The 12,234-nt window shown below is 36.8% G+C and overlaps 1 protein-coding gene across 3 annotated transcripts in view; it reads right to left on the bottom strand.

The window, feature by feature from the left end:
• Positions 1-11,634, bottom strand: part of trh (PAS domain-containing protein trachealess) — a 941,131-nt gene extending 929,497 nt beyond the window's left edge. For 2 of the 3 annotated variants that reach the window (XM_081758674.1, XM_081758676.1), the window contains exon 1: positions 11,081-11,633. In XM_081758674.1, coding sequence (XP_081614800.1) covers positions 11,081-11,175 — 95 coding nt within the window. In that variant the 5' untranslated portion in view covers positions 11,176-11,633. Of the gene's footprint in view, positions 1-11,080 lie in introns of all 3 variants that reach the window. The other variant, XM_081758675.1, reaches the window with a different exon arrangement.
• Between the last annotated feature and the right edge of the window lie 600 nt (positions 11,635-12,234).

Here is a 12,234-nt window from a genome sequence, read left to right as displayed (position 1 = left end):
ATTTAGCTAAATATGTATATATAACCTGAGGCCACATTGCAAAATATCTCTGTTATGCTTCTCCCCCCCCAAGGGCTCCTATCCTGGGGGGCGAGGGGGCCCGGGCCCCCCAAAGCTCATGTGGGCCCCCTACTGTATTTGTGAATATAGAATATTTGGCATAATTTGAGTGCAATTTGTTTTAAAATCTTCATATATATATACCTTCTGCATCTGAATGGGCCCCCCAAATTTACAGAGAAATCGACGCCCTTGCCCCCTCCCCCCACACGCTCTCTTTTGAGTTTTCGTAAATAACTTAAAAGACAATGAAGAATAAGAAAAATGTTAAAGACAGTAAACCAGAGAGTATCTACAAAATGATATTAAATTAAGTTAAATTAAGTTAATGTTGTTTTCAAGACCTTTTGCAGAACGCACAAATGTTAGTGTCTACTAATTTGATGTCATAAACCAAAGCGCAAATTAGGTTGTTAATTTTGGAGGAAGATAAAATGAGGTCCATAGGATACAGGACACAAGAGATCTAAAGGTGCAATAATTCAAAATTAGATAATGACGCTCTTCCCTTCCCCGTCCCCCATCAACAACAACATATACACAAAAATATTATTATCTGGCAACAGCAAGCACTCACCCAGAAATTTTATTGGAGAGTTCTAAAATTTAGGGACGGGAGGTATAATAGTACAAGTCACTATGTCTATCTAGTATTTAACGAGTATTATTCTGCATCCGAAACTATAATAATTGTAAAATAGTTGCACCTATATTTTTTCATTAAAAAATTATAAAACTAGTTTGTTTATATAAAAGAGAGAATACAGATGAAGTGTAATATCAAATTTTCATGCCACATCAATCACTTCCCTGTTAAACAAGTATCATTTTATTAACAAAGTGTACAAATGTATGTTCAGTTAAGAAGTTTTGATGAAATCCGAATCCGGTGGACTCCCTCCCCATTTGGTGCGCCCCTGGACAACAGTAATACACAATAAATTTATTAAATCAATAACTTAGCAACAACTAAACTAACTACAGTGGAATCTCGTTAAGCGAACTTGGATAATTCGAACAGAAATTCATTCCCCTTGAAAACTGTACTGAAAACAATAGTAAAAAATCGTTCGAAGTAAATACAGTTCAAAATTTTTAATGTTGGACAGATGTAAACAAAGAAATACAGTTTTAACGTGTTTTCAGTTATCCAGATGCAGCCATAGGGAAGAGTAATACAAAAGATAAATAGAAAATCTATGTAATGATAAAGATGAAGGTGAGTTAGGGAAGAAGTAAAGATAGAGAACGTGTGCCAATCTCATCTTGTTTCAGAATTGTTGAAAATTTAAGATGAATTATTGATAGTCAACCAAATGTTATTAATATCGTATACCACGCAATACATGAAATTCAAGATTTATTGAACGTACACAATCAAATTTAAGTAAATGAGGTTTATGACTTCTTAAAAGTGAGAACAGAATATTCAAATTGTTACTGCTGTTTAATTGTTTGGGCTATTCAATGTATGTTGTAGTGTTGTGCGTAAATATATTTTCCATTGTACACATAGTTTGAATTATGTGGAGTCAATGTCGTTTGTTGGTTTGCGGTATTCGATCACGCAAATAATAAGCTGCTTTAAAGGTAAAGTCTACACCATATGATGCACAGTACTTTGATTTGTTTGTTGCTTTATATGTGAATATATATGTGAAAATAAATGTTGTTGGATAATTCGAAGTTTTTTCGTGTCCCCTTGGGCTTCGAATTAAAAAGAGTCCACTGTATATATTGTTTGATTTAAACGCATTAACCTTTCCAAAGATGTTCGAGTGCAAGATTGAAAATATCTTACATTTTGTACATGAACGTATATACAAAATGTAAAATATTTGCAATTGCAAATATGTAGTTAGTATAATATCGCCATCTAAAATCATCTCTAACGCCGAACTGAAGGATATGATTATACAATTTGCAAATTACAACTATAAGCACAATGAAATACTTACACAGGACGACGGTGAAAACGAAATAAACAAACAAACAAACAAAAAAAAAAGAGTGTATATATTGTAGTAGCTGTAAGTAGAAAATAGAAGCCTTCAGAAGAGAGCTAGCAGAAAGATGGATCTCGCAGAAATAGGAATGCAAAGTAGAAACTGGATTCAATTGTCTAAGGATAGAAGTCAGTGGAGAGCTATTGTGAACGCGGCATTGAACCTCCAGGTTCTATAGGCCATAGAGTTAGTTAAAGAGCTAGCACATTAAATGGCATAAAAGGACCAAAAAAAAAAAAAAAAAGTCTTAATGTCACAAAACATGTTTCTTTTATCCGAGGGACAAGAATCCTCAGCAGAGATACATCAGTTAGTTCCTTTGGGGAGGATCAAAACGTGATGGAGAGGGAAATCCCCTCATCCCCCCAGTAATTCGCACGTTGTCATGAACTGTGCACCAGCTTTCTGGTTTATAAGAATTGGGGTCCCTGGTTCGATTACCCAGCCACATAAATTTGTGGTGGAGAACATCGTGCTCGTGGATTTTCTCGGGGTACTCCCTTTTCCTTCCACTTTCTCATTCCACCAAATCTTCCATTATCATTCATTTGCTTTAATCATCCGTCTCCCTTAGCCTGAAGAGCATAATAGTGAGACGTTAAACTCAAATATTTCATTTTCATTTCATTTGGTTTACTATAAGAAAAAAAGTCTGGAGACATTAGTTGCTTGATTAGTTTTGCGTTCCTTTCAGCACCGAAGTTATATGAAACGTGAATCAACACCTTAACATGGGATGCGTCATTTTGTCACAAAAGGAAGGAATAACAAAGCATTTTCGGAAATTACTTATCCTCAGATGGGATAAAACAGGTGTTCAAATTGTTTGCTAAGAATTAGGGATGCGCACGAGACGAGCTGAGACAGAATTTTCCTGACAAAATTCGAGTCGAGACACGGCTCTTCCAGTAGAGAAATGTACATTTTTCGAGTCGAGACATCATTTTTACAGCACATTTTCGAGACGAGACAGCCACAAATCTTGTCTCGTGCGCATCCCTACTAAGAATAGAGTTTCTTAACGAATCCCTGATGCTACAAAATGTAAAACTGGGCCCACAAACTTCGAATTAAAATAAATCAAAACAAGTTTCAGTGTATGTGTGTGTGTGTTTTTTTTTTTAATTCTGAAGCTAAAAAGAAAAAAGGGGAAGTGATTTCTATAATATTAAAATTTCCCACTACTTACTCAGAAAATGACACCAATCAAGTAGTAGGGTATAAAAATAGGCAATTAAACACAAACAAAGGGAATATATGTGTTGCAGCGTTTTCAAAAATAATCTGAGTAACAGAGCAAAACTGCATACCAGAATGCACTGTACATCATTTTTTTAATGGTTTAGAGGGAGACGAGACTTCGTGAAGTGCGTAGGAAGGTAAAAGGAATGAAAATTCAGTTTAATTAATGACAAACACAGTGTAACGTTTCTCCACTGAGATTACAATTAAATAAAACCGGTGAATGTTCTTTTGTTTTAATCAATCAAAATTTTGCGCAACATGATATTGTTGATACTAATCACTCATAACTATAATTATTGATCGTCATTTTAAAAATCACTTCCCTTTATCTTTGTCAATGTATTGCTCTAAAACAACGACATTTTTGCAGGAGTATAGAAGTATATCTGTCAATTTATTGTAAAGTTGACATAAGAACCGTAAGGGACTGCATAAATAGCCATTCGAAACAAGGCCGTAACTTGTGGGGGACTGGGGGCAATTTCCCTCCAGAGAAACTCCCCGCAGTTCGAGAGGGGCACTTTAAGACAACATTTTCTTATTCCATATACGATACGAATTTCAAATTATAAATGAAGCATCAAAAAGGTTCACTACATTACATAAACAAAACAGCACACAAAAGGTAAATAAAACAAAAATGAGTCGTGGACAAATTTCAGTGAAAAAAAAAAGTCTACTATTAGGGGCCCTAGATATAATATTTATTCGCATGGCTTTTGAGATTTGTAAATATTGTCCACTTAATTACTTTGTAGTGTATGGAACGGGTCCAGGGAGTGCAGGAGAACCCACAGGCTTCGGGGGACCCACAAAGAGTAAGAGAAAGATGGAAAGAACGGACCTATTTTCGAATTTTGCGGCACGGCCCAAAAACAACTTTTTTTTTCAAGGGGGACCAAATACTAACGTTTACCTCCCAGAAAAAATCTAAGTTACGGCGCTGATTCGAAATATTTTTTACTTAATGTGTAGCTCCGTTTGCTATAATGGAATCATAAAGTAGCTAATGCGTTTGATTCTTAAAGCATACGGGATGAATTTACAAATAAATTCTGTAAAGATTACATTAAATGGTTATGCAATATGATTTGTCAGTAATTCATTATTTCGTTCGGTTTAAGAAAATAAAAATAACAATAGTCGTAATAATAAATCGTGCCGTATGGTAAAGCGGGGAATTATCTTGCGTTACTACCTAGTAAAGGTAGTTGTAACTTGATTTGGTAATAACTGGTTGACCCTCCTTCAAGCCTTCGGCTTGCTGTACGCTATAGGTTAAAATCCTGCTTAGTGCTTAATTAAAAGTTCTAATTGTTTACACTTACTTTTGTTTCAAGTTTGCCTACCAGTGGCGGATCTAGAAAGTAAAAAAATGGGGGGAGGTCAACCAGAACCCAGACTAGATAGGTGTATTACGAGTTTACTATAAATAACAGCTTAAATTATTTTTGTCACTCAATAAATTGGGGCCCTAAGTCCCCCCCGGTCGCGAGGTGGATTCTCCACAGTTATCCACCAACTAATTCGTTGTTATTTTAAAATATTCAAGATGAAATCTAAATATGGTTGCGGCCTTTGTTTCCTCACGTATTTCTTATTTTATTTCTTCTTTTCGGTTTTCATTTATATTTCGCAACCGTTTTTTTTTTTTGTTTTGTTTCTTTAATTTTAATAAGTTCGTTTTCGAGCAGCCGTGCTAATAGTGACGGGAACATATAGCCTCGATGCTGGTGTCCCCATTAAACCTCAATTAATCCATTAATCAACCTAATAATAAACAGGTTATTAGGTTGATTCATGTTCAGTATCATCACTCTCCATTTTAAAACATTTAAAAATTGAAACAATACAATTTAAGTTGTAATTAAATCGAAGTACACAAATATTAATACTCAAATCTATGGTTAATGGTAGTGCTTCATGTGGGTTGTCTTGAAGCTTGTTAAATATTGCACTACAATAAAGATGAACGGTAACAACTGTCTATAGTTTATATACTGTTGTTCTGACTTGAAAAAAGATTAGTGCAGAATTTAAACGGTTTTCTTCCTCTAGATTCTAAGACTATTGTTATAGTGGACTATAATTTTATCCTATTATTCTATACTTTTATGAAAAATTAAATTTTGCAAAAGTATCATCACCACACAGACACACACACAAATACTTTGGTCGTGTCATATTCCGGTCATACTTACTAGGATAGAAAGAAAATACAAAATTTTGGTCAAATAAAATATCAAACCAATTTTTTAGAGTGTCCTCTCTTTTAAAGACTTTTCAACCAAGAAGGAAAGAAACTCCAAGAACGTTTAGGCAAACAAGATCACTACTTAATTATCTTTCGCAGTTACAGTCACTAGTACTTGGAAAATCAGCCGTCGTCACCTAAGCTTAGTTTTTAAATCGGTATTTCTTCTGAGACTTATTATTGCAATAATTGCAACCTTGCATTTTATGCATTTGTTTTTGTAACCAACTTCCGTATATTCAGTATTCAAGAGGCGGAAGATTGAAATATGGATTTTAACCATCTCAGTGAGCAAGAAATTTTCTCCGTGACAAGACGTAGAATTCTTGGTTAATCTCTTCCAAACGGGACAGTTGAGAACCTTATATAGTTCAGATATTTAAATTCTCGTGAGCTCAATAGCAAGCCAGAGCCCGAGAGTGCTTGGGGATATAGTGAGTGCAAGCACAAACAAATGAAAGCCCGAATTTGAGCGAATGCGATTCTGGGCTACCTTGAGCTTCATCACGGATAGCAAACCTGAGCCAGAGTAAGCCCCAATAATAAAATAACCCTATATAATAAATTTAGTTCCGAAATCAAAACACTAAAGATTACCTGTAGGAGGAAGGAATATTTTCGAAATGCTTGCAGAGGCGACCGGAGCCGGAGGGGCCTAGGCCCCCCTCTGTTTTGAGTGACAAATAATTGAAGGTATTATTTAGGCCTATATATTTATTTAAAATTTATAGTAAACTCATGATATTTCTATCAGTCTGGGTTCTGGTTGCCCCCCCCCCCCAGCTTTTACCTTCTACATTCGCCTCTGGTGCCCACGAGGTGAGAAAAGACAGAATATTCGAGACGAGACAAAGCACTTCCGATAATATACAAACAAAATACACTTTTCGAGACGAGACATCACTTCCACGACCTCTTTCCCAGATGAGCAGGCATCTACTCTCGCTTCATGGGCAACTATAATCAAGAATTTTTTTCACTAGAATAAATTCCAAATGTTAGAAATTGAAATCGAATACTATACACACCAGAGCTTGTATAATAGACAAAATAATGAATATGACACAAAGAATTTTTTTTATTAATAAAAATAAAATCGTCCTTGGAAATGCATAGTAGGTATATACAAACTATACAGTATTTAACGTGAAACAGACAACACGGCAAAGTACTCGGTAGTTTGCGGTCATGTCCACAAGGTAGTAAGAGTCATAACGCAAAACCCTTTCAACCAGTGGTTCTCAACGGGAGCACTAACGTCCCCCCACTAGGGGAGTTCTTATTTGCAAAGAGGGCCCTAGAAGAAAAAGGGCTGATTGAAGCGTGACAGGACAATTTGTGAAGCATTTGAGATTTCATGATGTTAGATTTTTTTTTCTTATTATTGGACGAAAGCCATTATGTATTTTACATATCAAAATTTTACTCTTTATACACATAATAATCATAATTATTAGTATTATAGAAAAAATGTTTTCCCTTTATATACGTATATTCTTATATTCTTTATATTATTCAAATTTGATTTGAAGAACTGAAGCCTTTTTCCGGTTCTTAATACTGTCTCGTTCAAGTCTTACTTTAGCCTTGTACTTCAGTGGATTGGGTTAAAATGACGGGGAGGGGACGCTCAGGACAATCGCATTTACCCAAGAAGGTACTGCTTTAAACTATCACCATTCAGAAATTACACTAAAAAAGTTTTAATTTATACCTTTCCAAAGAGGAAGGTATTTGAAATAAATAATTGTTTAAACTTAAAAGATGTTACTGGTTTTATAGAAGGTGAATTTCAATATATTTTTTTCTTTTTAGAAGGGGAGGGGGGTGACAGGTATGATGTGGATCACGAAGGGAATGGGAGGAAGCTCCTGTGGTTTTGGAGTGGTAACATGTTCTCAATTGGGCGAGTTAGGTAGCATTACTAATGTTCTTCTCCATACTCACGTCAAATCTAAAACTATGCCCACCGGTAACCAAGAAATGTTTAAATTCTGTGGTAATGCTGATAGTTGAATCTTGGGACTTTTTTAGTGGAGTGCAAGTCTCTATGAATTTGTGTGGCAAGAAATGAAATCACAGTTGAAACGCTTATGTCTTTGTGCAGTGGTACCTAGAGTTGCCAGACGTCCGGCTTTTGGACATAAAAATTGATGTCCGGCTTTGTACCCAAGCTGGACGCGGTTTTGTCCCACTTTTCGAGTTTGGAGACTAATTAATGAAACAGGTAAACTAATTAATGAAACAAGAAAGATTCAAGAGATTAATCACTGAAAGAGGGTTTTCAAAATGCATAAAACATTGCCAGGATGGAGATAGGATAAATAAGTTGTTAGTACCATGACTTTATTAAATACCATGATTTAAAGTATCATTAGTATTGCTGCCTACTAGTGAATCATCATTTTGTAGTTGTACATTTTGCATTAGTTTATTATAATAATGTATTAATTTCTATAATATTTTTCTTTCTCTTTAAAATATGCTGTTTGATATAATCTGTAAGCAAACTTACGTTTCGTTAAAAGCAATTTTTTTAGTGATCTTTTTTAAAGTCAAAGTAACCTCCTTTTTGATGTTACAAATCTGGCAACTCAATGTGTGGTCATTCTCTGATAAGTTAAGTGTACTTGCTGTATTGTTGATCAAACCGACCTCGGGTACGTGATGACTTTTTACAGGGTACATAAAATCTAAAATAAGCATAATGAATATAGTATATTTCGTGATAATAATAAAAATTATTATTACCAGAGAGAATTTGTATTGCTCTCTCATTGATTACGACTGTAGTATTTGTTCTATACTAACTGTTGCAAAATTCTGTTAAATTTATAGCAAGACACTCTTGTTTATAGCAAAACTGGGTTATTTAATTCATAGGTAATAAACTGTTTATAAATAATCTATTATTGCTATAATAACCCATTAACTAACAACTTTATGGTCTATGGAACCCGGGGGGGCGCGGTGGCTCAGTGGTAGAGCGTTCACCTCTGGTGCTTGGGGTCCCGGGCTCGATCCCAGCCCCCGCCAAGTGAACTTTGTGGTGGACAAATACCGTGCTCGTGGGTTTTCTCGGGGTTCTCCCGTTTCCTCCCACTTTCTTCATTCCACCATTTTCATTCATCTCTCATTATCACCGTCTCCTTTAGCCTCACCGGCATAACCGTGGGACGTAAAACTGATTTCATTTTTTTTCTATGGAACCCGGAAGCTTAATGCCGCATTTACAAAAGCTCCCGATTTACTTCTATCCTTAACGAATTGTATCGAATTTCTATTTCGTATTCCTATTTGTATGTGATCCATCTTAATATTGTCCTTCCACCTGTGCCAAGGTCTTCCTAATTCATTTTCCGATTGGCTTTCCAGTTAAAATTTTGAAAGAGTTTCTTTCTTTCTTTTCTTTTTTTTTTTTTCAACTTGGCTGTATGACCTGCTTCCTAAGCCTCTTATACTTATGGCCTTAACAATGTTAGATAAATCAAAGAAATTATATACAGTTCGTCGTTATGAAATATCGGCCGTTCCCACTTCCGTCATTCTTGGGTCCGAATCCCTCAGGGTTTTGTTCTCATATAATTTCAGTTCGAGTTTTTTTCCTGAAAGTAAGCGATCATGTTTCGTAATCATACAGCACAATAGGCATAATTATTGTTTTATGTATATTAAATGTCAAATTCTTCGACAGAATGATTCTGCTAAGACTTTGGACTGAATAATAACACGAATTCCCTGTTTTCAGCCGATATTTAATTTCTTCTAGGATATGGTTTGGAATGGAAAAATATCGTCACAAGTAGAATACACGAAAATAATCCCGAACTTGTGTACCGATGCAAGTAATAAAGAATACACAGGGTTGATACAGTAAAGATAGATATGGTCCAGTTCAAGACCTTAGAACAGATGTGGTCGGTTTGATCAACAATGCAGCAAGTACACTTAACTTATCAGAGAATGACCACACATTGAGGATCCGTGTCCCTCGGCGTAAACAGCCAATTCTTTGACGCCACCAAAAGCTAAAAGAAATCATGTATATTTATTAACCATCCCGCTGTCACCGGTTCAACCTGCAACAACTAGTTTGCATATTACTGAAAGAATTGCTCGTAAACACAAGATATCCCGGCATTCCACACGATTGACTATAGCAATCATTACAGTGTGTGTGTATGAAAAAGGAAGGCAACACGTGGGATAATGCCGTACAGAAAAGGAAGGTAGGGTAATAAGACGTAATGCAAATACATAGGGCTACGCATATCCGTTTGTCAAAAAAGTTACTAACAACCAACGACTTAGAGGAAACATAAAATCCAGACGCGGAAGAAATCTGTCTAAATGGCAAAAGGAAATTAAGAATTCTTCTTTTTAAAAAGCTGACAAGAATAATGACAAGACATTTTTCGTATTCATGTAAAAGGAAATTGATTTCCGTCTCAAAAAAGCAATAATAAATATGCTTATGAGGTAGTCAGTCGCCAAATGACAGCCGGATGACCACCGGTACTCTTTTGTGGGAGGAAAGGGGAGGAATGCGGGAGAGGTATTTCTACTACCGCTAGTCTTTAAAATGAGCACCGGTCATTATTATATAAAGTAATGCGTGCATATACACATATATACAAGCAGCTGATACGTTTTAAAATTTACGACTTTGCCCTTGTTAGATGTATATTCAGTTCTTGTTTAGAAGGGAGGGGGGGGGGGAATTACGCTGTGCTTCATTAAGCAGTGGTCAGTTGGTTTGACCGTTCTCCTTCATTTGCTAAACGTACAAAAAAGATAACAAAGAAAGAAAAATGCAAGGAATATAAGAAAAGAAAAGACAGGTTAAATAAACACATTTTATACTGACAACATAAGTAAATTGTGTGGTTATACTAACAAGCCTCCGCAAAAGCAATTTCCGGTCAAAAAGAAATGCGAAAAGTCACTTCATGCTATCCGAATTCATAAATAACTCATCTCTCGCTTACAATATATTGACAGTTATTACTCCACATGTTATTGAACAGAGTAAGTACTCTTCTTACGGTAAGGGAGAGAGAGAGAGAGAGAGACCACACCGTTATGTCTTTTCGTTGAAAGATCAACTCGCTAACATCCTCATAACCACCTCAAAGATGAAACGGAAAAAGAAGAGGCTGCATTTGTGGTCTATAAACCTGTCTGATGGGGAAGATAAAAACTCATACGAATTGCCTCCGACTTGCGGTAGGGTCACTTCATAACTCGCGTTTTGGACATGTGTAAAAAAGATCCTTGGTATGCACATAAAGAGGGAAGGAAGTAACCTGCCTTGCCGGTGTATTAAGAGATGTGTCCTCGTGTGTTTCTTACATACATGTGTGTGTGTGTGTTTGTGTTATGTATGTAGACCTCGCGGCTAACCCAAGCCGGGATCAACAAGTGGGTTTTATCCTGACCACCATGAGAGAGTGGTTGGCATGGCCAGGAAGAGACGATCCGTATCTCCGAGAAAAGTTTTACTGATCTTACGTACCTGTAGTACGGGAATCCTTGAGGTACATGAAGGTCCATCGGCATTGCCGCAGGATGTGTATGGGCCGTTGGGTAACCGTCCCCTGCTTGCATCATTGTACTGCCCGCCGGATGAACGGACCAAGGTGAGAAGCTTCTTGAGGGATCCAGGTTGACACTTTATAAAAATCACTTTTAAATAAAAACAAAAAAAGGTTTTAGCGAAACCTCTCTTCTTGCTTCCCAATAAAGATGTTTTCTTCAGTGGGTGTTGTTGTTGGGGTCCACAACACAGCCAAAATCGCCGGTAACACTCATTTCTTCCCGGTTTCTCAGAACTGGGATGAAATTTCTGCTGTACAGAATGATATGACAACAGTAAACAACCAAAAACAAACAAACAAGAACTAGAAAACTCGCACTTATTAATATTTTATTTTCCTTATTTACCACTGTTTCACACTTTCTTCTCTCCCGACGAAAACGAAAAACGCGCACTCTAGTACAAATCCACCGCGTGCCTGTGTTCACGACGCGGCCACACTATACCATTGAATCCACACTCCAGCTGGGCTGGGCTTGCATCGGGGCGGATAGAGTGGCGGTGACATCACGTCACGTGATCACCACTGACGGCTCCCGAATCGTCTGTCGCCACTCCCCCTTCCCGCGCGAGCGCAAGCAGACGCACTTTTTGGATCCTCCTCCAAGTCATTGATCGAACCTCCCACGCTTTTAGAAGGGGGCGAAAAAAGGTAAGTCCTGAGTTCGACTTCAATGTTTTCGTATCCGCCTTCTTGTACACTAGAATCCCTCCCTCCTGTCGGCGCCGATGGTAAGAAAAAAAAAAAAAGAAAGGAAAATGTGTTTGTGTTTTCCTTTCACACCTTTCGTGTTATCTTGTCATCTTGTGCGGTGACGCAACGATCCCCTGTACCCTGCTCTTGTGACAAAAATAAACAAAGTCGCACTTCCCAAGGTAAATTAACACAGCTCTTCAAGAAGTTGACTTTACAATTAGTAGCGTTTAGATATGTTAAAAGCTGTTCTATTTGACAAATCGTTCCATCGTTTTAACGGCCATCATCTAACACACACACACTCACTCACACACACACATTATACAAAACATAACCGAACACACACACACACAACACATTCCCATACAAGTCAAGG

The sequence above is a fragment of the Thermobia domestica genome, chromosome 5 (assembly GCF_964235325.1).
Source record: "Thermobia domestica chromosome 5, izTheDome1.hap1.1, whole genome shotgun sequence".
Lineage (NCBI taxonomy): Eukaryota > Metazoa > Arthropoda > Insecta > Zygentoma > Lepismatidae > Thermobia > Thermobia domestica.
The sequence above is the reverse complement of the archived record's forward strand: the minus strand, read 5'-3'. Positions and strand labels throughout refer to the sequence as shown.